The 25,182-nt window shown below is 39.1% G+C and overlaps 1 protein-coding gene across 1 annotated transcript in view; it reads left to right on the top strand.

Annotated features, from left to right (window-relative positions):
* Positions 1–25,182, top strand: part of PDE3A (phosphodiesterase 3A) — an 81,857-nt gene that overhangs the window by 44,589 nt on the left and 12,086 nt on the right. Inside the window, exons 3-11 of the mRNA XM_027894238.1 lie at positions 1,742–1,896; positions 5,321–5,436; positions 8,896–9,115; positions 12,798–12,883; positions 13,338–13,507; positions 14,868–15,005; positions 20,129–20,240; positions 21,521–21,634; positions 23,092–23,291. Coding sequence (XP_027750039.1) covers positions 1,742–1,896; positions 5,321–5,436; positions 8,896–9,115; positions 12,798–12,883; positions 13,338–13,507; positions 14,868–15,005; positions 20,129–20,240; positions 21,521–21,634; positions 23,092–23,291 — 1,311 coding nt within the window. The remainder of the gene's footprint in view (positions 1–1,741; positions 1,897–5,320; positions 5,437–8,895; positions 9,116–12,797; positions 12,884–13,337; positions 13,508–14,867; positions 15,006–20,128; positions 20,241–21,520; positions 21,635–23,091; positions 23,292–25,182) is intronic.

Here is a 25,182-nt window from a genome sequence, read left to right as displayed (position 1 = left end):
TACAGTTTAAATGGCACAGCCAGCATTCATTCCAGCATTTCCAGGCATTCAAATTGCAACACTTGTGATTCTTGTTTTTGTTATATTTTGGTGTGATGGTAATTATTACCCTATTTGCCTATGTAGCAGCTGTATGTACGAAATGGATGTTCACGGGTTTTTAAGCACATTTCCCAATTTATTTTAGTGAACATGTCTCTCATGGCTGTACTCTGGGCTCTGAGGGGAAAAGTTAAGTGGAAGAACACTGCCATCACATGAGCAAACACAGGGAGCAGATACCACTTTGTTGTTGCATAATACCTAGTGAGGAGAGGCGAAATGAAGGATGAAGAAATGAGTTAATGCTACAGAGATCTAATTTGACAGGAGTTCACTGACCTTTAAATGTATTATGGTTCATAAAACTAATAATTTGCAGTCCTTTATTTACTTATATAAATATAGATTTAGAGTCTTTGCCTTAAGCATCTGACACTATTTTTGGGTAAAGAGATGGTATGGTAACATATTTTTCTTCAAGTTTGAGCTTCAGAACCACAGGTGTCTTCCATCTCATATTTCTTAACCCTCTGGCAAAGTCCAAGATCTCCACTGCAGAGATATATTTATTTTAGTTCTTAACTATAAACATTTCATGAGAACTACAAGAGAAACATCATACAAAATTATAGCATCTCTAACAGCAAATCTGGATCCAAAAAGACTCTTTATCATCATCCCTTATTATATCTGTCTTCAAAAATAAAAAAAAAAACCTATGTGAGTTCTGTTAGTGGAGGAAAAGAAGATTTAGGTGAAAGAAAAATGCAGGGTGGTCAAGAAAAATCTACTGTAAATAGTGATGCTTTTTCTAAGCTTATCAAGAGACATCATATCCCAGAGAATGAGTTTTATTTCAGTGGGTGACCTTTGGATTGATAGATACAGCAAGGAAAAAATTGGAGCTCCTGTCCCTTTCATACAGCCTTTCTTGCCTTGAATTTCTGATTCTGAGAATTCGTTACAGTTTAAATCATAGAATAGTTGAGGTTGAAAGTGCACCTGGAGATTGTCTAGTCCAGTCCCTCATGTAGAAGGTTTTTCTAGGCTCAACCTAGATCAGATTGCTCAGGAGGATGTCCAGTTGGGTTTTGAGTATCTCCATGAATTTAAACTTCACAGCCTCTTTGGACAACCTCCTTCAATATTCCGTCATCCTCACAGTAAAAAATACTTTCCTAGCTTTAAATGAAATTTCTTGTATTTCAATTTTTGCCCTATTGCCTCTTGTCCTTTCACTGGGAACCACTGAAAAGAGCCTGACTCCATCTTCTTTGCACCCTCCCTTCAGGTATCTGTATATGTTAGTAAGATCTACCCTGGGCCATCTCTTCTTCCAGCTGAGGAATTCCAGCTCTCTCAGCCTTTCATTGTATGACAGATGTTCCAGTCCACCTTTGTGGCCCTGCTAATTTGTTTAAATGCCTTTGGCCATATCAGATGTTGAACTTCTGTGGCTATGGGGCTGTGGGTGTAGACCTTTTTTAAAACTTGAAACAGAGAGGATGATCCAGACCCTCCAAGCATTTGAAGCGTGTGTTGATTCGAGTAGAATGAAGACACCACAGTACCTGGGAGAATCCAGATTTGAGCTACCTCACTAGCTCTTGTCAGGCAGAATTAATCAAATGGAAATGGTTTATCACATTTGAATGGTTTGTAAGCTGGTATAAACTCTAAGCAACTGATTTCTCCTCAGCGCTTACGGAGAAGTTTGCCTCCAGGACTGCTGAGACGAGTGTCCTCAACCTGGACCACAACAACATCAGCCACAGGATTACCTACACTGGAGCCAGCTCCAGTGAGAAGGGATCGCAGTGCCAGCATCAAACCCCATGAGTCATCTTCATCCAGGTTACAAATTACCTCCTCTCTCTTTTATGTTTCTCTTTGGGTAGATGTCTTTGGTTCTGTGTGATGGTCTCTCATTCAAAAATGCTGGCTGTGAAGTGTGTTAAAACTACTTCTTCACGTTTCTTTAAGTTGGGTTGCCAAAGAAGCAACATTCCTAAGTTTAGTCAGACTGTGCCAAAATTATTTGTATTATTGGGAAGTAAAATAAGTTTTAGAAAATCTATTTATGCTAACAAAGTGCAGAAGTGCACAATAAAATTGGAAGAAAGGCAAAATACCTGGTTGAATTCTTCTTGATAAGCAGCAGTTCCCTGCATGGGTATTGCCCAGCCAAGAAAAAATTCTAACAAGTAACCCAGCCATTTCTAAGAACACACCTAGTGTTGATGTGGTTCTGTTATTAAACCAGTTCATAAAGCACTTCTCCATTCTTCTTTCTTCTCAGGGCCTGATCCCAGAACCAGTATCATAAAATACATGGTCCTCACATGAAATGGAGAAGAAGTTGTGTATGCTCAGCTGCTTACAGCCAGCAGATGACTTATTTAGGGCATTTGCAGAGGTCTGAGGGCTTTCAGACTTATGCGCCTCACATTTTGGGATTTCCATGCTGCCATAAAGCCTGAGTTGAGCTGTTTTTAACCCTCCACAGGGTCTGTGGCAGATAATCTGGTCACAGCCAGTGAAGCCTTGTGCAAAGAGCTCTTGTCTGTGACAAGAAAGGCTTAGCTCCCAGGCAGTGTTAACTGTGATCATGTTGTGTAGCTATTTCAACAGGATTTCCTCCTTTCTGGCTCCATGAGTATTCTTCTGTTCTAGTCAGAGAGTGGCAGAGCCTTCAAAAGTAGGGTGGAGGGCAGTCAGTTGTGGTGCCACCCTGAGAGAATAAAGTTCAGGTCCCCTCCCCAGCCTGAGCAAGAGTTATCATCTTGGAGCTGGAGGAGAGAATGTAGAGACATGCTTTGCTCTGGGGAAAAGAAAGATCAGAACCAAAGCACCAAATTCAAGAAGAGAATTTAGAGTCATGTTATCAGAAGACTCACATACTTTTCTAAAATTCAAAATTCGATGCTGGTAGCAGAGAAAAATATAGGACCTGAGAGGGCCTGGCATCACCAGTGCTGGCTGTTAAATAGCTTGTGTGAACACAGCCCCAGAGAGCTGCATTCTTCCCAGGTCAGCCTTTCCTCCAGATACATAAACCTTTCCCACAGAGGAGACCCTCATGCAGGGCATCAAGGTGCTCAAGGCAGCCTGCAAAGTACACTGCGAGAAAAATACGTGGTTGGCCAAAATTCCCTTTGTGAGGAGTCCCAGCTATCTCAGTAAAAGCTAGAACCAAATGGAAATGCTCTTCACTTGCCGACCTGTGGTTCCCAGGGTGTATTTGATTTATGCTGTTGATCCCAGTCTCACGTAGTATGTAAGCATCCCAAGATGGGAATCAGAGGGAGAAGGAGAGCAATTAAATATTATTGTTGGTCCTTTCCTACGGTTCTTACATAACTCTGCACGATGAGCCAACTAAGCAGGCTATCAATTCTTCCTATGTTTAATGTCGCCAATTGTGTAATTATAGCTCTGTCAAGCCTCCCAGCCTACTGTTTGTAGTACTTCTCTTACAGTAGGAGAAACAATGTGTATTCCAGAAAGGGAAAAAATGGATCCTATAAGTCTAGCTTTAAAAGTTTTGGCAGACCAAGAGAGATTTTCTTTCAAGGAGAAGAATTTTGAACTGAGAGAGAAAAAGTCTTGATTATCTGCCACTTCCCCTGTACCAAACCAAATTCAAGCACTCCACAGGTCACAGAGAAAGAAATGTTTCATGGGTTGAAGAGTAGGAGAGACACTGACACTGGGATTTCCCTGCGGCAGATGCCACAGTTACAAAATCTGCAACTTGTTCCTCAGAGCCTGGGACATCATCTCTAGATTTCCGCAGTCACAAATTTGCAAAAATCCCCCTTAAATTTCTGTTTGAGATCAGTAATATTGTATTCTTCAAACCCTCTGTCAATAAACTGGTAAGACATGGTCCTCTTACAGCTTCTAATGGTACAGAAAAAATAATAGAGCTTCCACATTCTCTCCCTTAGTCACTTCTATATCCAGTGGTTCTCCCTTAAGAAGTCAAAGAATTTGGGGATTTTTGGTTTGTTTTGTTGGGTTTTTTTTTTGAACTTTACGGTGGCCAGCGTGTGATATTCTTTGTGTCAGTTGAAAAACAAAATAAAACCATAAAACAAAATTTAAAAAAAAAAAAAAGAAGAAAAATTTTTAAAATCTGAATTCTTTCTTTGTCTCATCACAGATTATAGGAATTTGGGCCAGTGGAAATATCCAGCAAATATTTTTGTAGGTAGTACTTCTCTTCCAAAACAATATGTTTGCAGAGGTGTAACACAGTGTTACAAGATCTTTTCTTTCAGTGTTTTGTTTTGTTTTGTTTTTTAACTTTCCTCTTTTTTTTCAAGTTCAGCCAGAGCTAGGCTACTTTAAAAATCTGTCTTCTGGCTTAAGTGTCACCTCAACACTTGCATGTGAGGCTGTGAGGGGGAACATGGAGCCTGAGATGCCTGGTGGATCTGTCCAGAGGGCTCACAGGCCTTGCCTCATAAGAGCCAGTGCTGCATCCCTGCAAGCAGCTGAAACTTGATGAGTGGCACTTGAGAACAATCATAAATACAGTTTTCTTGCTGTACAGAAGAATTTGGCCTCTTCTGGTGGAGAGTTCTAGGCTGAAGGCTGAAAGCGTGGGCCCATGCTGTTATGGGGGACAAGCCTTTGTTCCACATGCCCCATTTTTTCCCTCATTATGTTTCTCTTGGACCAGTGTCTTCAGGGTCTGTCAGTAGGATTTTTTTGGGGGGATGCAGCATGCATTTCAGCTGGCTAGAGCATGAAGAGGCACACCAGGAGCCATGGCCATGCAGGGTGCTTCTGGACCCCTCTGGTCTCTTGAGGAGCTCCTCTGCTGCCCTAAGGGTTGGTGGGTATCTGCTGTGGCACCAGCAGCAGAGGAGACTGGGCTTTTAGTTACACTGAGAACTTGTTTCATTTCTGGTTCTTTTAGGGAGGTGTTAAAAGAGAATATAAATTTAACTTATTTCAGGTCAACTCTTGAGCCTCTGCGTACTGTCAGAACAATATAATGAAGGCATCTGTATAAATAAAGCGAATAGGCCTGAGCAGCAAAGGAAGCCCAGCTTTTGGAGTGTCCACATTGTAAATATTTTTGCTGAACACAGTACTGAATGCCTCACAAACTGCAGTTCAGCCAGCCCATAGATGTTGTTCTCCTTGTCAGATTTTGTGCTATCCCAGTATCACGTATTTCTTGCTGCAGCTCTCCTAACCTCTTAAGATCTGCCACTGAGGCTTCTTCCTGTGTCAAATGGTGCTTGTCTGTGCTCTGGTTTTGCAGCCCTGACTCCTGGAACAGCTCAATTCTGATGACAATCTCAAAGAGCAGGTCCTTCTCCACCTCCTATGCCATGTCTTCTACCAATCACCTGAATGCCAAAAGGCAGAGCCGGCAAGGTGAGTGGGCATCCGTGGCTCTGTCAGGCTCACGTAGCTGCTCCCCATGACTAGCAAGTGCAACTGCTTTTGTTCTCTATCCAGTCTGCCTCTTTTCTTATTTTTCCATCAATATGATGTAGTTATTTCCTGGATTTAAGAAAAAACAACACAGTGTCTTAAAATGCTATAGCTCATAGTGATGCCATTGTAAATGTTTTGGCTTTTCACTCTGCTTTTTGAGATTCAAAAAAAACCTCCCATTACTCCTGTTTTAACTAGGGAAAGAAACTGAGAAGGTGACTTTGGAATTGATAATGAAATGTTTGATATGACATCCATGAAGCAGCCTTAATCCACAGTAATGTGGTTCTCCTCCCTGTAAAAATGCAGGATCATATAATGTTTACTCATGCTTTAACTTGCAATTCAAAATTATCACAAGGCCTCCCTTTTTTATATCAGCCCGGGTTTTTTCCAAACATGGAATAATGTTGAGATAATGTTACTCAGAGATACTGGCCACCTACCTATCAGGTGGAAATTGATATGTGCCTGAGGCCTGACATTGAAAAAGCCAGAGAATCCCAACTTAGAGATGGGTTTGAAGATATGGCTGCACAATTATTTTGTGTATCTAACACTGTCACATCTCATCTCCTTTTCAAACTGAGGAGAACTGTACAACATCTCCTCTTGTACAGAAGCTGCTTTGTGTTATCACAAGGAAGACTAAGTGACACAGTATTATCTTAAAAGGTAATAGGCACATAGGCAACTGAATAAATTAAACCTGGAAAATAATGGAGATACTGTACCAAGAATCCAGGAAATTGTTTTAAAACACAACAAATATTACACTTAGACTTGTAATTTTCGGAGATTACCAAGTGAATTCAAAGGGAAAGGGGTGGGGTGTATAATATTTTGTATTTGGAAAACAACACTTACCAACCTCATCAGTCAGTTTTATATATAGTAAAATCCGCTTTCAGAAAGTGTTAATAGCCATCTCTATTGACCAGGTATGTGAGCTCCCACATGATGAAGGGGGATCTCCATTCCATCACAAGCAGTTCCTAGGGGTATTGATGGAGAGGAATAAAAGTTTTGTGTCAGGATTTTATGTAGGAGATTGATATTTCAATGTTTTAGGCTGTTTATAATCATGCATTTTTAGTTACGATTTGTTTTCATGTTCCAACTAAATAATTATTTCAATTTGCAATAGTTAATTGCAAATAGACTTTTATATGTTAGCCCCATTTGCAAGATACAATAATTATTAGTAGAAGTTCATCTAGCTAAATCTGTAAATCTGTTAATTTATAAAATGTGTCTTTAATTATGCATGAAAACAGCTGCTAGTTATATCTATTTTCACCAAAAAAAAAAATCAAGTGTTTTCATGTGTCATTTCACATCACATTGAAGTCACTGTTTTATATCTTCCACACTGCACATATGAAGTTCTGGAGTACCTAAGCAGATGGATGTACTTAAAAATTTCTCTTTGTATTTTTATTCTTCTCTTATCTTGACTGTTCAAAATTCCTTGCTGTAGCAAGACACTTTTACTCTTACGTTTGCCAGTAATGGTTAAATGTTAGATTATTGAAAATAGGTTTGCATTTTTCTTGTAAATTTATTTATTTATGGTCACCTACTCTGGAAAATTACTCTTTAAACAACAACAAAAAAAGAAAACCAAAAACACACACAACAAAAAAATATGTCAGGAGACAGGAGCCCAGAGAAGCAGTAGAAAGGCAGCTGTGATTAGAAACATTATTGTGAGAAATGCTGTTTAAATTCCCAGGACTTGTTTTAACTGTTGAAAGATGACCATATGTATTGTATCTTCTGAATTGTATCCTCTAAGAGCCATGAATATTACCTGGTAACATGTAGCTCAAAACCAGATAATAATAATAATACTCCATCTCCTGCACATCTAACAGATTGCAAAATGTAGAGACGTATTTTTGTTGGATGGAAAGCCAATATCTCAATGAATTCATAAATGAGAAACAGAGGTTTTCCGTATTTTAAAGCAATTTCCCTGTGTCACGGCCATCTGATAACATTTTAATTGCTCTGAAGGCTGTAGTTTTCTGATCTCAAGACAAGCATAATATCCTACTTTCAGTCACTGAATTAAGACAGTAATACATACCACATGTTTGCTGAAGAAATACCTAATCAAAACTGAGGAGATGTTGGATGTCTCCAAATTACAGCTCCAAAACTGTCAGAACTTTTTTTTTTAACTCTTGGATTATCAAAAATAAATCATATTTTAGCCTCATATCACAGAAATTTTCTATCAGGAAAAAACACTGGAACTGTATACACATATCCTGCAAGGTTAGCATTTCATAAACTTAGAATAAGCCAACATATTGCCTTATTGTAAGATAATTTTTGTGTCTGGAATACATTTAGATAGTGGGCACAATTCAAACATAAACCAGTTTCAAGTTCCTAAGGTCTTTCTATCATTTGGCTTTGAAGATGAATGTGGTAAATTAACTGGGGCTGAGTTCCTACAAACTTTAGAACAGGAGGTAACTCAATTTATGCGCATTTCCTTTCAAGATAGATTAAGTTTGCCCCTCTACGCTTTGACCGGAATTTTGTCTGAGACTAGAAAAATGTAAAGTGGATTAAAAAAAAAAAGGCAGCACTTTGTTTCAAGCTCTGGACCAGCTGATGCATTTCATCTTGGCAGTGGTGCTTAGACAGAATAAGGGAGAGAGAGAATTACATCTCACTGGTGCTCACACATGTGGATATTGGCAGTTCATGATACACTAGCTCAGGAGTACAGTACCACGTGGTACAGGTAATGGTTGCAAGTTCCCTCAGTGAGCAACAGATATTGAAAACTAAACTCAAACTGCACAAGATCCAGGCCAAAATCTATAAGGAGTGCAGAAATGGCACCAGAAGTGCAGTATTTTATATAATGGGTGACCACTAAAAATTGGTTTTTTGGTTTATTCTTAGTCTTCAAAAATCTGGATTTTCTGGGAATGTGTGTAAGCTGTTCTTGTCCCAGCTTTACAGATGGAGAGAGCAAAACAAAGATGGATCTGGCATCTGCAGATGGGGCTGGGAACTGCTTATTTGGAGTTTGGTGGTGTCTCTGTCAGTAAAACATGTTGATACCAGTAGTCACACCACTAACACGTGCCTTTCATTTCATGCCTGTCAGTTAGTGCATCCTGCTCAAGGGAAAATATGCTTTGTATTTTGAGCCAGATCTTCAGCAGGTAGAAGTGGCTGATACTGATGGAATTTCATCTGCCTGTAACAGCCCTGGACTTGGCTCAGAGTGGAGCAGGGTGTTCTCTTATTTTTCTTTTTGGAAGTTATGATGGTACTTGTGCATCTCAAGAGGAGTATTTCTGCGCAGTGAACTAATGCAACCATTTGCCACTTCTGTTAATTGATAAGACTCTTCTTTTCTCTTGCCAGGTATCCCACCAAATATTTCACCTCTCACCTCCCCATGTCATTCACCAATTCAGGGGACCCCTGCCACAAGTCCTACTGGAAAAACATCTTCTGTATCATTTCCAGACTCTACAGATACTGACACCAAGCAGGGTTTAAAGCCACACAAAGTCTTAACATCTTCTCAGAGTGCACCTCCCCTGTCAGATCCTGTTATCAGCCCCTCTGTCATCTGCAGCAGGTAAGATTGTAATTTGACATGAGTAGATTAATTTCACATTGTTCTCAGGAACATGCTCTTTCGGCCCACATACAAGATTTTGTGATTTACTGCAGTATTGTGTATTGACATTTCAAGTTTGTAGTATTTGACTTATTGTGTAGATCGGTGCTACAAAATACTTTTTAAGTGGAAGAGCGTTAGCTACATTTATTGCTTTTACTGATGTCAGATGGACATTCTGATTCATAAATAAATTCTTTGCCAATGATTTGCAGATCCCAAAGTTGGATTTCATGGTAACAATCTGTGTTTTTTACGCCATGCCCCCTAATATGAATAGTCAGCTTCAGGTCACAGGCCGAGTCTTCCACAGCAGGCACCTGATGTTTGATAGAAAAATCTGCCTGCGAGGGTTTAAAAGATTCTGGCCTGTAGGCTTCTGGTAAAGATGTGCCAACAATTCCTGAAGGCTTCATAATTTTGAGCATTCTCTCAAGAGGAGTGGATCCTGTGTTCCCTAGGCAGAGTCAGATTAAATGCAGTCAGGATTTTTTTTCAGAAATCAACTGCAGATAAATTCTTTCAAATACTAAGAGTAACACAGTTTAATTTCACACTTTAGTAGCCCTTTATTAGATAACACAGGCTGATCCTGCTTTGCAAAATCAGCATTTTGGAAAGAAAGTTGTTCTGCTTATCTTCTCAGAAAGGATTCAGTTGCTAAATTGTATTAGTGGAGTTTGCAATATGTGTCCAGTCCAGAACAGTGGAAAACACAGCTATTTCTAAACCTTTTCCAGTGCAGTTTCAGGGTTACCTTACTCACTAGATGTCACTTTTTGACATAGCAGTGATTTGTGATTAATGGCCAGATAGTGGACAGCATGTCATCTGAGGCTGGGTTAACTGATATCAAGTTTGACTATCTTTGGAAATGATTTTTCCTTTCTGGCTTCAGTCACGTGGCTGTGGATGTGTCTCAGGACACTGAGTGCAGGACAAGGGAGGGGGTGTGAGAAAGTCAAACTGAGACTGCAAGTTTGCTCAAGGGAATCATCTTCATTGTACTTCAGACTAGGATCCTAACAGGCTTTTAAGTTGGATTTAGATGACTAAATAGAAATTTTAAGTGCTTTTAAAAGTTTTCCAAAGTCATAGCAAAACTGGGACTTGGGCTGAATAATTTGAAATGAAAGCTGTATTACACAACATAAATATAACCTAAAGGTGCTACTGTCTTATTAAGCTGTACCTTTATTACTACTTCAACAAAATATTATTACTTTCACAAGTAACAATTATGTCTGGAAGCCTTCTATTAAAGAGAATGGTTAACAGTTGCATTAAAAATGTAAAAAAAATCAATGTAAGGTTGTTGTAGGTAGTGATGAAATATATGTTCTTCATATGTGCAAACTTTGATTTCATTGTAATTACTGGTAAAATGGCCATTAACTTTAGTGTGGGTGCTGTCTTATTGGATCTATGTAGGTTATACAGCATAATTGAGGGTTCAGTTTGCTTATTTTCAAAAGCTTAGACTGTGTAAGCATTGCAAATAGTTACATTGCTGACCCAGACTTTGTTGTTGATTATTTGAAAAAAAAAATATTATTTAAAATATTATGGTGTAATTTGCTAATAGAATTGTCATTCACTGGTGCTAATAGTCGCTCTTCCTTTAAGTCACTGCTGAAAAATTACAAGCACTGTCACATTTCTAACCATTAGTATATAGAAGTGTCAAATCCACAGATAAAAACTGAACTAACAGCATGCAAATAATGCACCCATTAGTAGTGTAGACACAATTAAAAAGCAAAATCAAAACAAAAAAATCTCAGATACAAAGAAATTAAACGGTTAACAAGTTGTGAGAATTAAATTAACACACTGGAAGTAAATTTTCAATTTCTGAGCTCTTGCACAGTAGATTGCTAGTCTTCATGGCGTACAACCTGCTATGTTTACTGCCAAAACACCTGCCTTGCAGGGGAGTAATGCCAAGTCAGCAAACCTCTGCCACCAGCAAACCATTCTCACTCCCTACAACAGAAAAGGAAATGAACTCTTGATGGGTTCAGTGTTTTAAGTCAGATCCACCCAGGCAGTGGCATCAACATGGCAGTTTTACTGTACTTCTTTTTTACTAACAAGGTGAAATGTGGTAGGACAGCACAGTTTGAAAACCACAGTAAACAAGAACATACACCAGGCAATGCCAGTAAAATAACTTGTAAGTAATCATGTATTAATTCTGCTTAGTGCATGAGGCAGGAATCCTGTGCAAAAACTATTAAACAATCCTGAAGTTAAGAGGGTATTATAATGCCTGTGCATGAAGGGATTGAGTTAAAGTTGCATGGGCACGTTTACTTCCAACACAGAGGATTTCAAGTGTGCTGCTGGCTAGCTCAGTAATTTTTTTTATTTCAAGAGAGTGTTTTGTGGACCATACATATTAAATCAGTGTGAGTTTGCATATGTTCAGGAAATAAAGAGATGCACTCAAAGTGATGCAAAAAACATTGTGGCATTACACCCAATCAAAGGCTCTCTATCACTGATCTTATGGAAATCACAAGGAATGCAGGACAGAGAAATGAATACTTTCTTTTCATCTTGTTTAGCAACCTGAGTGATACATGATTTATTTGCTTGGCTATGCACTACAGGTATCATTGAATACAGATTTGCATTTTTATTTAAAAGTCTTTCAGGGGTTCATTTTGTTTGCAGAGCGTATCAAGCTCCAGGATATGTTCTGGATGACTCAGTCAAAACCCCTCTGGCACAGGATTTCAGCCATTTTTACATGTTGAACTTACAATGGTACAAAGTTTCTAGTACAAAGTTTGACCAATGAAAATAATTTTATAATAGTTGCTTTTCAAAGGCTGTTACATATGAGCTATGTCACAAAATACTGACTCAAACCAGAGAAAGACATGTAAAGTGTCAGTTTTTTGGGGACAGATTTGATATAATACTGCTAAATGAGGCTTCAGATTTGTTATGTTCTGTCATGTTTTCATGATATACCATTGTTTCTTCAGGTCCTAGACTGAATCATATTGGGACATTATAATTTGAAACATTCCAGCTGGTATTGAATTCACAATTAGGGCTTAAAGGGAATCACACACAAGGAATAAAGCTTTTTACTGGAAGAGAAGAGCCAGACATTTGAAAGGGCCATGATATTATGGTCCCTCCCAGAACGTATTTCTGTTCTGGGTATGGTGAAGCAAACTCTGTTTAGTTATTTCACTGGTAAATGTCTGGATGTCAGATCACTCACCTCATGTTCTGTCCAAAATGCCCTCTTTGTTCTTATGTACTTGGTATGTTGTCACTTCCATAAGGCAGCTGTAGTACAGAAACGGGATATTTTTTAATTTTCTGTTTTAACTGATAAATTTAGAGAGTAAGAAATTCACTTAAAAAGAAAATCACATATTACAGGTTTACTCTTGGCAACACAAATTTAATGGTGATGGCCAGTTAATCCAAGGTCTTTTTGTATTTTTCTCCTTTTATTTTCCTGAGTTCCAATAAAATTTCAGGTCTCTCTTGTAATTTTGTCTGGAGAATGCACCCTGGACCATGGTTCATATTGTATGACATAATCTTGCGCTGTCAGCAGGAAATCATTTTACATAATACTGTCTGATTGTGCAAATTTCTTGATGTATTTCAGCTGTGGCAGACCCTATAACCAAATAGAAGCTGGTGATGGGACACTAAACAGAAATGATGCTACCACACACACCCTGAACAGAACAGGTAATTCTTTGTCTGTCAAAAACACCTTATTCCTTCAAATGCAGTAATGAAAGGACAGACATGCTTGTCTGTCATAAAGGGAGAACATATGTAGGTGATACCATACAAATTGTCTTTGAGGCTTCTTGCCATTTTGTATGTATAACATGTACAAAATGCTAACAAAAAATAGAGTTAAAATATAAAAGAAATATGGTTTCCCTCATTTGACTTAATCAGCACAAACAGTAATCCTCAAAATCTTTTTACTCTTCAGTTCCTGGTCCCATTTTTTTACACTCTGCAGGGTATATGCCTTAATGCCTTGGGGACAGATTGTCCAGCCTCTGACCCAGCCAAGCAGCACATATGTATTATGAGTCAGAGATCCTGTTGCTGTTATTCGGAAGGTCACAGGGTGCCTTTCATGGAGTTGTTGCTGTTCACACACCGAGCTCTGTGGTTTGTGTTGCAGATGATCCCGCGCAAGCCACTTCTGACTACGAGACCAACAACAGCGACAGCAGCGACATCGTGCAGAACGACGACGAGACAGATTGCTCCAAGGAGCAGACACGGAAGGGATCTGTCTGTAGGTCCTACACGCCCGAGACCATCATCCTGCATCCCTTGATACCACCTGAGGTAGCTTGTCTAAATCCCACTCGCACAATAGACCGAGTGTATGCTGATACAGAGTGGGAAAAAGACCAAACCAAAATTGAAATCTATCAAACCCTCCCACAAAGAAAAAACAAACAAACAAACAAACAAACAAAAACCAAAACAAACAAAAAAACCAAACCAAAACAAAAAAAAACCACCAAAAAACACAGCACCCTGGGGCTGTCTAAAGGTTATAATCATGGTTTTAGCAACAATTGCAGAAGGAGGATTAACTTTCAAGAATTGAAAGGAACCATTGAAATGTGTCAGGGCAGCTAAGCACTGGCCACTTATGAAACACTAACCATCTATTTTGGTGGATAAAAGTTTATGGATCTAGCATTAGGCATTTCTGAAATTTTTGGCCTCTGTGTTAGTTTCCTTTAAAGGGAATAGATTGGAAGGAAGAGAAATGATCTTCTCAGGCTGGCAGCATGATATATAGTGTTACTGTTCAGCCACTTCAGCTTCTCAATGGGCTTGCAATCTTCACTAATATATACTGTGGCCCATATTTTAAAATAAATGAACACTGGTCTGAGGGTGCTGCAAGATTTTCTTATTGGTACATGTCTTAAACATAAGAACATTGCAGTATAGTGAATAAGTGCTGATACAGCTGCTGTGTTCAGCTGTAAGTTTAGTTGAGATGCAGAAGAAAGGCTTTGTTTAGTTTCATTTTTCACAGTTTGTTGTACAACTGAATTAATAAATTCAAGTTGGCATGAGCTCTTTGAAAAATTTGCTGCAATCTGTTGGAGTTGGACATGCTGAGAAAAGGCATTTTGCTTGAAACATTTTGTCATTTATTCATCTACAGTTTCTTAGTAAAATGTAATTCTAGGAAGTATGCAGGGAGAAATGTGAAAGGAGGGGCACAATCCATCTTTTATTTGCAGACCTTGGAAAACAGGTAGGTTTCAGTTTAAGGAGCAAAAGTCTTCACTTGGACTGAGCTTCATTAGCCTTGTTGGATTGTAATGAATGGGTCCTGAGAAGTAGAAACTGAGAGCTTTTCCCTCTGCACTGCAGCAAATTTTACAATGAAGACAGATTCCCTTGGAAATGAATGGATGATTCCTATGAGTGAATGAATGAATGTGTCTCATGGATAAGTTCAGACACTGATGTTTCATATACAGAATTTTCAATTCATTCAAGTGAAACACATTATAAAGGAGATTGACTTGCTGCAGGGCTGGTAGAAATGAGGACATCTCCACTGAGCTGAGTAAAGTACCATCGACTTACAGATGATGCTAATGTGATAAGAGCATAATTTTTTGCATGAGACGCTTCACTGAACTAATGCTCCTCTTTACTCTGATTTCTGGCACAGGACAAGCCTGTACTTGCTCCTGAGCCTCTGGTTATGGACAACCTCGATCCCCTGATGGAGCAGCTAAATAGTTGGAACTTCCCAATCTTTGATTTGGTGGAAAAAATTGGAAAGAAATGTGGTCGGATTCTCAGTCAGGTGAGAGGTATATCTTGTCTGCAGTGTCTGGGTTGGAATATTGACAGATTTAGACATAGTGTTAAGACCCACTGTCCTTACAAGCTGGTCATCCAGTGAATCGTGATCCCTGTCACCTAATTCAGAGCTGACAATATGAACTCCATCTCACTACATTCCTTACTTTTAAATGTCTATGTTTTCTAATTTAAAACTGTGAAAGGGTAAACCACACACCTATTTTGCCTGCTGCCCTCTGGCAATGAGTTTACATGAACCTTTCTGAATAATCTCTTCTATCTGCAGGAGGTGCTGCCGCCCCTTACTGAGTTCTGTGTGGAAGGATTTCTCATAGGGTACAGCATGGGAGGGCTAAACAGTAAATATGTGCAAACTGGTACAGGATATACAGAGCTTTAGAGAGCAGGGTTTGAGAAAGTGGGAGGAAAAATAGTCCTTGCTATATTCCTCAATTTTTAAACAGTCAGAACTTTGATAGAAAATTCATATAATTATTACATAGGGAAGACTAATTTGCTGTGAATTAGGATGGGAGAGCTTGCTGGTCTTTCTTTCAGCTATCAGAACTATCAGAGTTTTATTCCTTCCTGGGAGTTGAATCCAGTTACTGACACAGCCTGTCTCTACCCAGCAGGATTAGTGTCACTTCCATAATCACTTTCCTGGCTGAACTTTCTGCTTTGTTATGCCCCTTTTCCTGGCACACTGACAAATTAGCCATTTTTTCTCATGGAAGTATTGAAGATTATTAAACAAGAAAGGCAAATAATTTTTATTATTATTTAGGGATGGAAGGAAAACGAGCCCAAGAGAATCTGAGCGAACTAGTACCACTTTACAAGGCATTATGTAGTGATGAGTGCTGGAGAGAAGAGATAAAGTTAATTGGTACAATAAGAGACAATTAACACCCCCCCACAAACACAGAGGTTAGTGTGTCAGGCAGATCTCAGTGTAATGAGCTCCAGAGAATGCTGTATCAAATCACAGTCCCTTGGTGATTACCTATTATTCAGCTCGATTCAATTATCCGATGGTCAACAAGGAAAACCATGGCATGAATTCAAATATATTCAGTTGTCTGCCTTTTAGTGTTCTGGAGCTTGGCAAGCAACATCTGTGTTTGACCAGCCTGCCAAGTCTCTGGGTTAGTGTTAGAGAAATAGGCAAAGTGTGGCTGGATGTGGATATTGATATAAATTCAGTTGTGGTTATTGAGACGCTTTTGCACTGGACAGTGAGTGTGTGTTAAAAATACTCTTCTGGATCATATGGGTCAGGGTTTTTTCTGATACCACAGAATAATAATAGAATGATAAATTAAACATAAGGCCAGAACTTTCTGGAACTTTCTTTTGGATCTTTCTTATCCAAAATTTTTTCTGGTTTTGCATTGGGTATCTCTATAGGTTTTAAGCACTTTATTAAATTACATGGAGTTCTGTTCCTCTGGGGACAATTCCCCTGTGCCTCCCTCAATTTGCACTAAAGCTCCACACTCTCCCAAAATCTGCTTTTTGCGCAGCTTCTGAGGATGTGCACAGCACTTCACAGTGCCACAAAATGAGGCCTGTAAAATAAAATAGAGAAGCTGTAAGAAATAATATTTGTGATCAAAATTCAACATTTTCTGTAACAGCTGTTTATAATAACTCCCACTCCCTAATGGCAGAATGTAGCAAGTTCAGCCTTGTTCATAAAATAAAGATAGATCTTTTAGTTCTTTCCCCCACCTACTCAGATATTTCTTATAAAATTATTTTCAGAAATAAGGGAACAAAGATAAATAAATCTTTTTCTCCAGCCAAAAGTACTTTCTTTCCTTGTATATTTTTTAAATCCTGAGATATTCTAAACAAAGGAAAAAAAAGGTCTAATGATTTATTCTCTGTATTTTGCTGTAAAATGGACTCATCCATTAAAAAAAAAAAAGTAAATTAACAAGCTGAATTAACTATGTTTGTCTTGCTAAGTTAAATTTATGGGATGGAACAAAGCAGAGTTGACACGTGCCTCTAGGGATGCATTCAGTTTAGAAAGCAAATGCTGGCTTAGCATCTTTAAAGCTGCTTGAGATGTCTGTTTCTCCTTTTTGGAATGTTAAATTGATTTAGACATATAAAAAGACCCTGAACCAGTCAGTGACCACAAAAGCATCTGTGCAAAGTACAGTGGCAAGCACTCTAAATGTGGCAGTAACAACGATGCATGATAGGGTTTAGAGAGCAATGTACATCCAGTCTCACTTCAGTCACACTTAACACTCTTCTCACAGCTCCTGTAAAACTAAAACCTGTGGCAAATTAACTTATTTGGCTCGGAAAGCAAATAACATGAAAAAAGTACAGGCTGAAGTCAAGGTTTAGCTTTTATTCCTGGGCCCATAGAGATGAGAAGTGGAGGTGCTGCTATGCTGGCAGTACAGGAGCCGTGGCAGGGGCAGGGTGGCATCATTGCAGGGTCTGGGTGGTGCCAAGAGGATTGTGTGCTCACCTCATTGTCACACATGGCTTCTGCAGAGAGACTGCAGATGTGAAGGAGCACGGGAAACCAATCCTTGGGGGATGGGATATTCCTGGGATCACCACAGCAGCCCTTGGGAGGAGCTGTGTTTGCCAGAGCCAGAGCGGGGTGCCAACCACTTCAAAAAAACACATCTGAAGAAAGCAAATACAGGAGACAAAAAAAAGTAGTGCAAGAGCTTTGCCTGCAAACAATGAGAAGGGAATTGCTAATCTAATCTTTGCATGTGCTCAAACGAGAGCCATCCCTGTGCTCCTGCAAAACCCAGGAGATGGGCTACATGTGAATAACAACCCCTGTGTCCAAACCAGGTTCCATTACAAATCATGCAGAAGAGCTTGTCCTTCTTCAGGCAGCACTGCCAGAAATATCTGAGCTATAAATGATTCATTTAAGCATTAGCAGTCGTGGCAGGGACAAGCAGCAAATGGAGGCTGGAGGGAAGGGGCAGTGTGGGGCACCCACTGCCAAGCACCTGGCAGACATGGGAGCTTCTCTGGGCTTGTCCCTGGAACAGGGATCACACCTCGGCCCTTGGGATCCTAACTCCCGGAGAGCTCATGAAAGAGGATGAGGGTTGGGAAGAACAGATTTAAAAAGACAGAAGCATTTTAAAATGTTTAATCCAGAGCAATGAATAAACAAAGTTTACACAGGTGTTTTTTTTTTTTGTTTTTTTTAATGAAAGAAGTTAGGTAATTGACTTTGCGGAAGACATCAATGCCCTTTTTTCCTCCTTTTGACTTGCCCTTACCTCTGCCTTCTCTCCATTTTCTAAGAGAAAGACATAAAAATCCCCAAGATGTCCAGATGAGTTTCTTGGGTGTGGAAGAGCTGTCATTCATAGCCATCACAGTCAACTTTGCTTCTTTTCAATTGTGAAATTGCCCACCTCTCAAGATCCAAGGAAAGGAAAAATATGCTTTTATGACAAGCTTTATTTAAGATACTTGTCCAGTACTGCTAGTACAGACCAGTAAGGTTTGGTGATGCAGAATAATATTTCTATATGCTTCCTCTTTTTATACAGAAATATTCTGATGGAAATAAGAAGCTTACATTTCACTGATATAAAACTAAAATGTAAGATTCCTCATCTCTCTGTAGGTGAAATACTTAAGCTATGATTCCAGATAGATAAAAATTGTTCTTTGCACATTCTAATCCAAATTATATGTAAGGTCTCTTTCTTCACTCTGCTGCAGTACAGGAGGCTCCCATTGGGTTTTCAGAGAGTAAAGTTTTGCCTTCTATAGGCCCTATCTTTTATTCTAAGCTCATGAACAGAAGTAAGAGCTGGGGCTACCAGCAGAACCCCAACTGTCAGATATATTGGTCATTAGAGGGTCATCATAGATGGGGTCTGACATCACACTCAGCCTGGCTCTGCATCATCACTGCCTGTTGTAACATTTTGCCAGAGTTAGTTCACATGCAGGTTTTTCCTGGTGGGGAATGACTGTGAGGAAAGGCATGGGAAGATCATTAATGCTGCAAATTCATATCCTTTTTCCTATTCTTACTGTAAAATTCCACAGTGGAGGGGCATTTGAAGTTTACATTCATTAAACTTTAGGGGCAGCTCACGGGTCCCAATTTATATACACAGTATGCAGAAAGATTCGTGGATAGATGTTTGATTTACACTCAGATGTAAACCATAAAAGGTAATTTGAACCATTTCTTATCATATAGCACTCATCAGTCCAGATGTGCTTCAAACTGCTTGGCTCTAGGCAGTTCATTACCAGACAGAGGGCATCAAAAGGACAGAACTTAGCTAACAGCAGTAAGTAAATAAAGGAGCTGAAAAGCTTTAGGGTCCAATTTGTGAAAGAAGTGAGAAGGTCAGGTAGTGATTTTATTGTGCCCCATTGTTTTATATGTCAGGTTCAAACTTGTCTTCAAAAGTGCCCATTTTGCAGCAGCTGCTGTCTACATTTCTGAGCATTCGTCTTTCCTGAACATCTCCTCACTGATCTATCCCATCCTCCCTTTCCAATATATCCTCTCCTGGATGTTTGCAGTCATCTTTCCATACAGGAACACTTGAGGCAGCTCTGCTTCCTAAGCCACTTGCTGCCTCTATAATCCCATTTAAGTCATTTTTTCCGTTTCACTTCCAAAATGAGAGATAAAAGGAAAGGAGATAATGCATAGAATCCAAATAGTTACTCCTTTTGTCATTCCTTTACTTGTTTCCCCCTTTTCTGGGAATTAACTCGAGGATGCTCCTTGGAGAAGTTTGTGGGGAAACTTCTGAACATCTTTATGTTTCTAGGTTTCTGAGGTGCTTGTGAAATTTCAGAGAGGGCATATTCCTGAAAGGAAGAGAAGAAAATCTGGAAGGGTGTAATAAAGGAATGAGGAGGAATGGTTGATAGTAATAGCTTTTCTATCTGGCTATGTAGCCACATTCCTGTGGAAGTGCAAATAGCTGCAGCTATAGCTGGATCAGGTGAACTTCAGAAAATACTACTAGGAAAGCAGGTTTTCATGGCGTTATTTGACCTAAGGAGTTTTATATCTAATTTCTAGAGGTTTTCTGATTTATTTAGCAACATGGGGTTTTTTGATTGTTTATTTGTTTGTTTTTCCAGGTATCATACAGGCTTTTTGAAGACATGGGACTGTTTGAAACCTTTAAAATACCAGTGAAGGAATTTATGAATTACTTTCATGCCTTGGAATGCGGATACCGAGAGATACCTTGTAAGTAAAAATTCCCAGCCCATAATGATGCTTCCTTAAATTTTTGAGTATTTTCCACACACTTTGGTATTGAAGCCTTCCTTCTCTCATTATAGCAGCTACTTTTTTTTTCTTCTGCTACATCACAACCAAATGGATGGTTCTCTAGTAAGAGTCTGTTGCGGAACTGCAGCCTCTCATGGTTTGGGGTTTTTTTCATGCATTTTATGTTTCATGTTGTTTCATAACAATTCACGGCAAATTCTCTCCAAGCCATAAACCACATAAAGCCATCAGGTAAAGGACTGTTTACTGATGATGCAAGTGTAGCACAGTGTCCCAGCTGGAGTTTCTTGAAACATTTACCCCTCAAAAACACCTTGGACTTTTACACAGTAGTAGAGCTGTGCTACCACAGGAGATGAATTTTTTAAAGCAGACAAAGTATGCCAAGTACATGAGTGCATTCTGTTCTTCTGCAACTACATATTGATATTTTTTTCAGTGGGAACCATTTATTCACTGAGAATCCTGCTTTCCGTGATCCATAAATTATTTACTAATTAAAATCCAATTTACCAGACTGCTTCAACTGGAAAAGCCAGTTGTTTTCCAAGGGAAAAGAGGGAGTTTTTACTTCCTGTTTTAGCTGGCAGGTAACCTCAGTGTTGAGGAACACAGGACATGCTGTTTTCTCTACCATCACAGAAAAATACATGAAACATCATTCTAAGAAGTCATATAGTCTCTCTGTCAAAATATTAAATACCAATTGGAACAGTTACAGTGAGAGGTATTTAAGGAAAGCTCCTTGAAATGCCTCCCAGGCAGGTGCTTTGGTCTCTCTTCTGGAAAAGCAAGTGAGTCCAGTTTCAAATCTTTCCTTATGTTTGAACCAGATCAAGGACTTGAAGCAGCAGATTATAGCCTGGGCATATTATAGGTAGAAGTCCCACTGTCTATCTGTCCTACTGGAGCCATTCCTTTTTGTTTAAAATATTCAAGTTATTCATGGTCTCTGGAATTTTTGTGAATCTAGCTCTTTGTTTCCTTGTTTTCCTTAGGTGTGTTTTGTTCTTAGTAGAGAGGAATATTTTGGCTAGTGCAAAATTAATTTACCTTCCAGTTTTTCATGTCTGCGAAGAGGTAAAAAACCCAAAACAACTGTCACGCTCGTGATGAAAGTTTGTTTTGCCTCTGCTCGCTCGGCTGGCACGAGATGCCCACTAGATGGTGCTGATATCCCTCTGTCGGAAACATCCTCCCTGTTCAACAGCGGGGTCGTTTTCTTTGTGTCGCAGATCACAACCGAATCCATGCAACTGATGTTCTGCACGCCGTGTGGTACCTTACAACTCAGCCCATCCCGGGACTCCCAACCGTGATCAATGACCATGGGTCAGCAAGCGATTCAGGTATATCTGTATGTGCAGGGTGTCTGTGTTGTGCTCTTAAAGTTTCTGCCACAAAGTTTGCTGCAAGAACGCCAAGAATTCAGGATTGCATGCAGTACTTGTTATTGTATAGACTTTTTAGTCCAGTAGCGGCACGGATGTTGAAGGTGTTTGAGTATGTTTGTGTAGCTTTGGTGAGAATGGGATTTGGTCCTCCAAAACTTAACAAATTACATTTAATGATGTGGGAATGCAAGCCTTTGTGGTCACCTATAATGGCAGACCTTCCTCAACATTCGGGGTTTTTTTCTAGGCAAACTTGTTTTAATAGTGCTTTTCAATGCTACTTCAGAAGACTTTTAAAACCTTAACCCCTGCATTGTCTTGCTATTACAAAATCGCTGGGGCATACAGGTAGTGCCTGCACTTGCTGCTGCTTGGCCGTAGAGAAGAGTTTTTGCCTTTCCTCACTGCCTCCAAAGATGTGTGTTACCATTTGGCAACCAGCTTGCACGACCAATCTTCTGCTGGTTTATGAGTGCTTTATTATGGGAAGCTGTTCTTTTTGCATCTTTATGTTAACTTCTCCAGGTTCCGCTGTAGCAACAGCAACAACTGTCTGTGTTTTATGCAAGTTCTCAGAGAGTTACTATAAAAGCAGGAGTTTATTTCTGCAGAAACCACTTCCATTTCTTCTCTTTTGTTATTGTTGTTGTTTGTTTATTTCTTTGGTTGGTTGGTTTTAGTGTTTGTATGGCACACATAATTTGTGCAACTCTTCATGATGTTTCAGTGGGAAACGTTTTTATTCCTGGAAAAGTTTGTTTGCAGGGGTTGTTGAGATCTTTGTAGGTGAGGTGAAATAGGTGGAATAACAGGGGGCTTTTTGGTGCTTGTTATTTGAAAGACATTGTTAGACTTCATGCAAGATCTATTCAAGCAGATTACATTAGCAAAGCATCTCGGTATATGTGTCTGATAGGTGTATTCAAGCTGCTTCAAAAACAGGCTGATAAGAGGATTACCAGCAGAGATTCAAAGTTTAGAACTTTTTACTGGAAAACATGCACTGTAATTTAATTAATAAATTCTAGTCCATTGCTTTAAGGACTGTTAGTGTCTCATAGACTAGTTTACATGGTGAAAAAAATTAGAGGAAGAAGTGGGAAGATCAAGTTATCCACAAAGCTCCAGCATGGCTATGAATCCATGTCTTAATGCTTGTATCTTACATAGTTTGAGAACAAGTTCTGCTGGATAGCTGGAAGATTCCCAGGTGGGATCAGAAATTGTTCCTTTCCAATTGTGTGCCTTATTGCACTCACTGGGTCACGCGCACTGTATCAGAAAGCCTTGAGGCCAGGGTGTTTTCACTCTGCTGTTATGTATTGTAAATTTGCTGCTTCTACCAGTTTCAGTATGTCACTGAAAAGTGATAAGGATGTTTTTATTGTTTTAATTTATTTATTTCTGCTCAGATTCTGACAGTGGGATCACTCATGGCCACATGGGTTATGTGTTTTCGAAGACGTACACGCCTACAGATGACAGCTATGGATGCCTGGCTGGCAACATCCCTGCCCTTGAACTGATGGCTCTTTATGTAGCTGCAGCCATGCATGATTATGATCACCCAGGAAGGACCAATGCCTTTTTGGTAGCAACGAGTGCTCCTCAGGTAAATAGATCTCAACCGGTGTTGCTGTTAAGTTTGGAAGGTCTAGATAACTGCTTTTTCTTGCCAGTGGTGCCTGTGGCTTCCATTAAGAACAAGTCTGCCAAATATTTTGAAACAGCTTGTCAAAGTGACAGAAATAATCACTTCACTTGGGGATTGCTGGTGAGAGTCTTCTTATACACTCTCAGTTAGCAGAGCTGTTAAGAAAGGTACTGATAAACTGTGTTAGGAGAAGCTAAAGCTCTGCTGACTGATACAGAAACTGGAACTGTGAAATAAGGGAAGAATTATTCTACCCTATAAGACACAGGAAGATTAAAATAAAATTTAAAAAACCACTTGTATAATTAACTGCACCTTGCAAGTTAGTCTGTGCATGATCATGACGTATTTTCTGTTATTTCCATCGAACATGAGCAGCTGTCATCTTTTATGGAAGTATTTTTTCACTATACATCTAGCAGGGAGGAGGGGAGTATGGAAAATAATCTGTTTTATGAATGTAGAACTGAGGCTTGCCTAGGGTTACACAGAGAATGCTGCCAATGCTGGGAGTTGAATTCAGCAATTCTGAGTCACTCTTTATTAATGATGAGATCATCTTTCCTTACTTTACATAGGTGACCTGCCTGGCTTCATCATTCTGGGCTGAAAAATACTTCTATGGACAAGGAAAGAGAAAAGGATAGTTTAATGATGACAATTAAGTAGGGATGCCGAAATTCTAGATTTACTCCCCAACTGGCATCCGAACTTGCTCTGTATGAGTTTCTGTCTATAAACTGATGGTAATACTTCTCATCCTTGCAAAAGTATTTTCTGTGATAGAGAATATCACAATACTCAGGCCAGGTAAATAAATTGATAGAAGACATGTGCTATCCTTAAATCTAATTGTAAGAAATGAGTGCTATAGCTTTGTAGTTGTGAAAATAAGAAATAAATAAATAAATAAATAAATAAATAAATAAATAAAGGAAGTTAGATGAGTAGCTTTAAATTATGTCTCTAGTCTGAAAATAAATTTATAGGAAAAAATCAAATTCTTCCTGTTATTTTTTGGGGGTTTTTGTTTGTTGGTTTCTTTGGGCTTTTTAAAATCTGAAATTTGAAGAACCTGTATTTGGCATCTAGGTTTTTTTCTTCTTTTACATGACAAGCAGTATCAACTTCCAGTAGTTGATACTGTGTTACTGTGTTAAAAATCTGCCTTTGGGATTCTGGGTAGCAGAGTATCTCAAATCCTTACTGTTCAGTTGGGCAAGATGGTCTGTGAAGTTGAATTTCTTCAGCAACATGTACTCTGGGATAAAGAACAGATTCTATATTTCAGGATAGAATTCAATTCTTTTGTCTCTAGATGACATAAAAATATAATTGAAATGAAAAACCATTGGAATGTATGTGTGCATTTCTGTAAAAAGTTAAAAAACTTGTATCTGTCTTACATGGAAGCATATTTCTGAAAGCTTTTCTTTCTATAAATCAAACTGTCAAATGACTGAATGCTGCTGAGGTGGAGAGATTTCCTGAATGATTGTTGTCCCCTAAGGTCCATTTTCTAAATCCTTCTTTAGCTACTGGATGACATTCCCTGCTTTATGAGAGTTATGCAACTTGTTTTAGTAAAGATTTACCAGTTTTGGATTTTGGCATTGAGAGATCTGTCAGTCTGAGTGTGTGTTGTCAGACTGCAAACTGGAATTTCACTTCTTTTCTGTGTTTGGAATTGATCTGACATGGACACAATTGTCAGGTGCAATTACCAAAGACAATAAATAATCCCTGTTAACTGAGGTTAGCTCTAAGAAACAGAGAAGCACACAAACCTGTGTTATATTAGTCATTAATCTGTGGCCTGAAACAGAATAATCTGTTGTCATGTGCTACA

This window comes from Empidonax traillii, unplaced genomic scaffold (genome assembly GCF_003031625.1).
Source record: "Empidonax traillii isolate 1590-97213 ecotype Southwest subspecies unplaced genomic scaffold, ASM303162v1 scaffold422:size936756, whole genome shotgun sequence".
In the NCBI taxonomy this organism is placed as follows: domain Eukaryota; kingdom Metazoa; phylum Chordata; class Aves; order Passeriformes; family Tyrannidae; genus Empidonax; species Empidonax traillii.
This window is presented reverse-complemented; position numbering and strand designations above follow the sequence as displayed.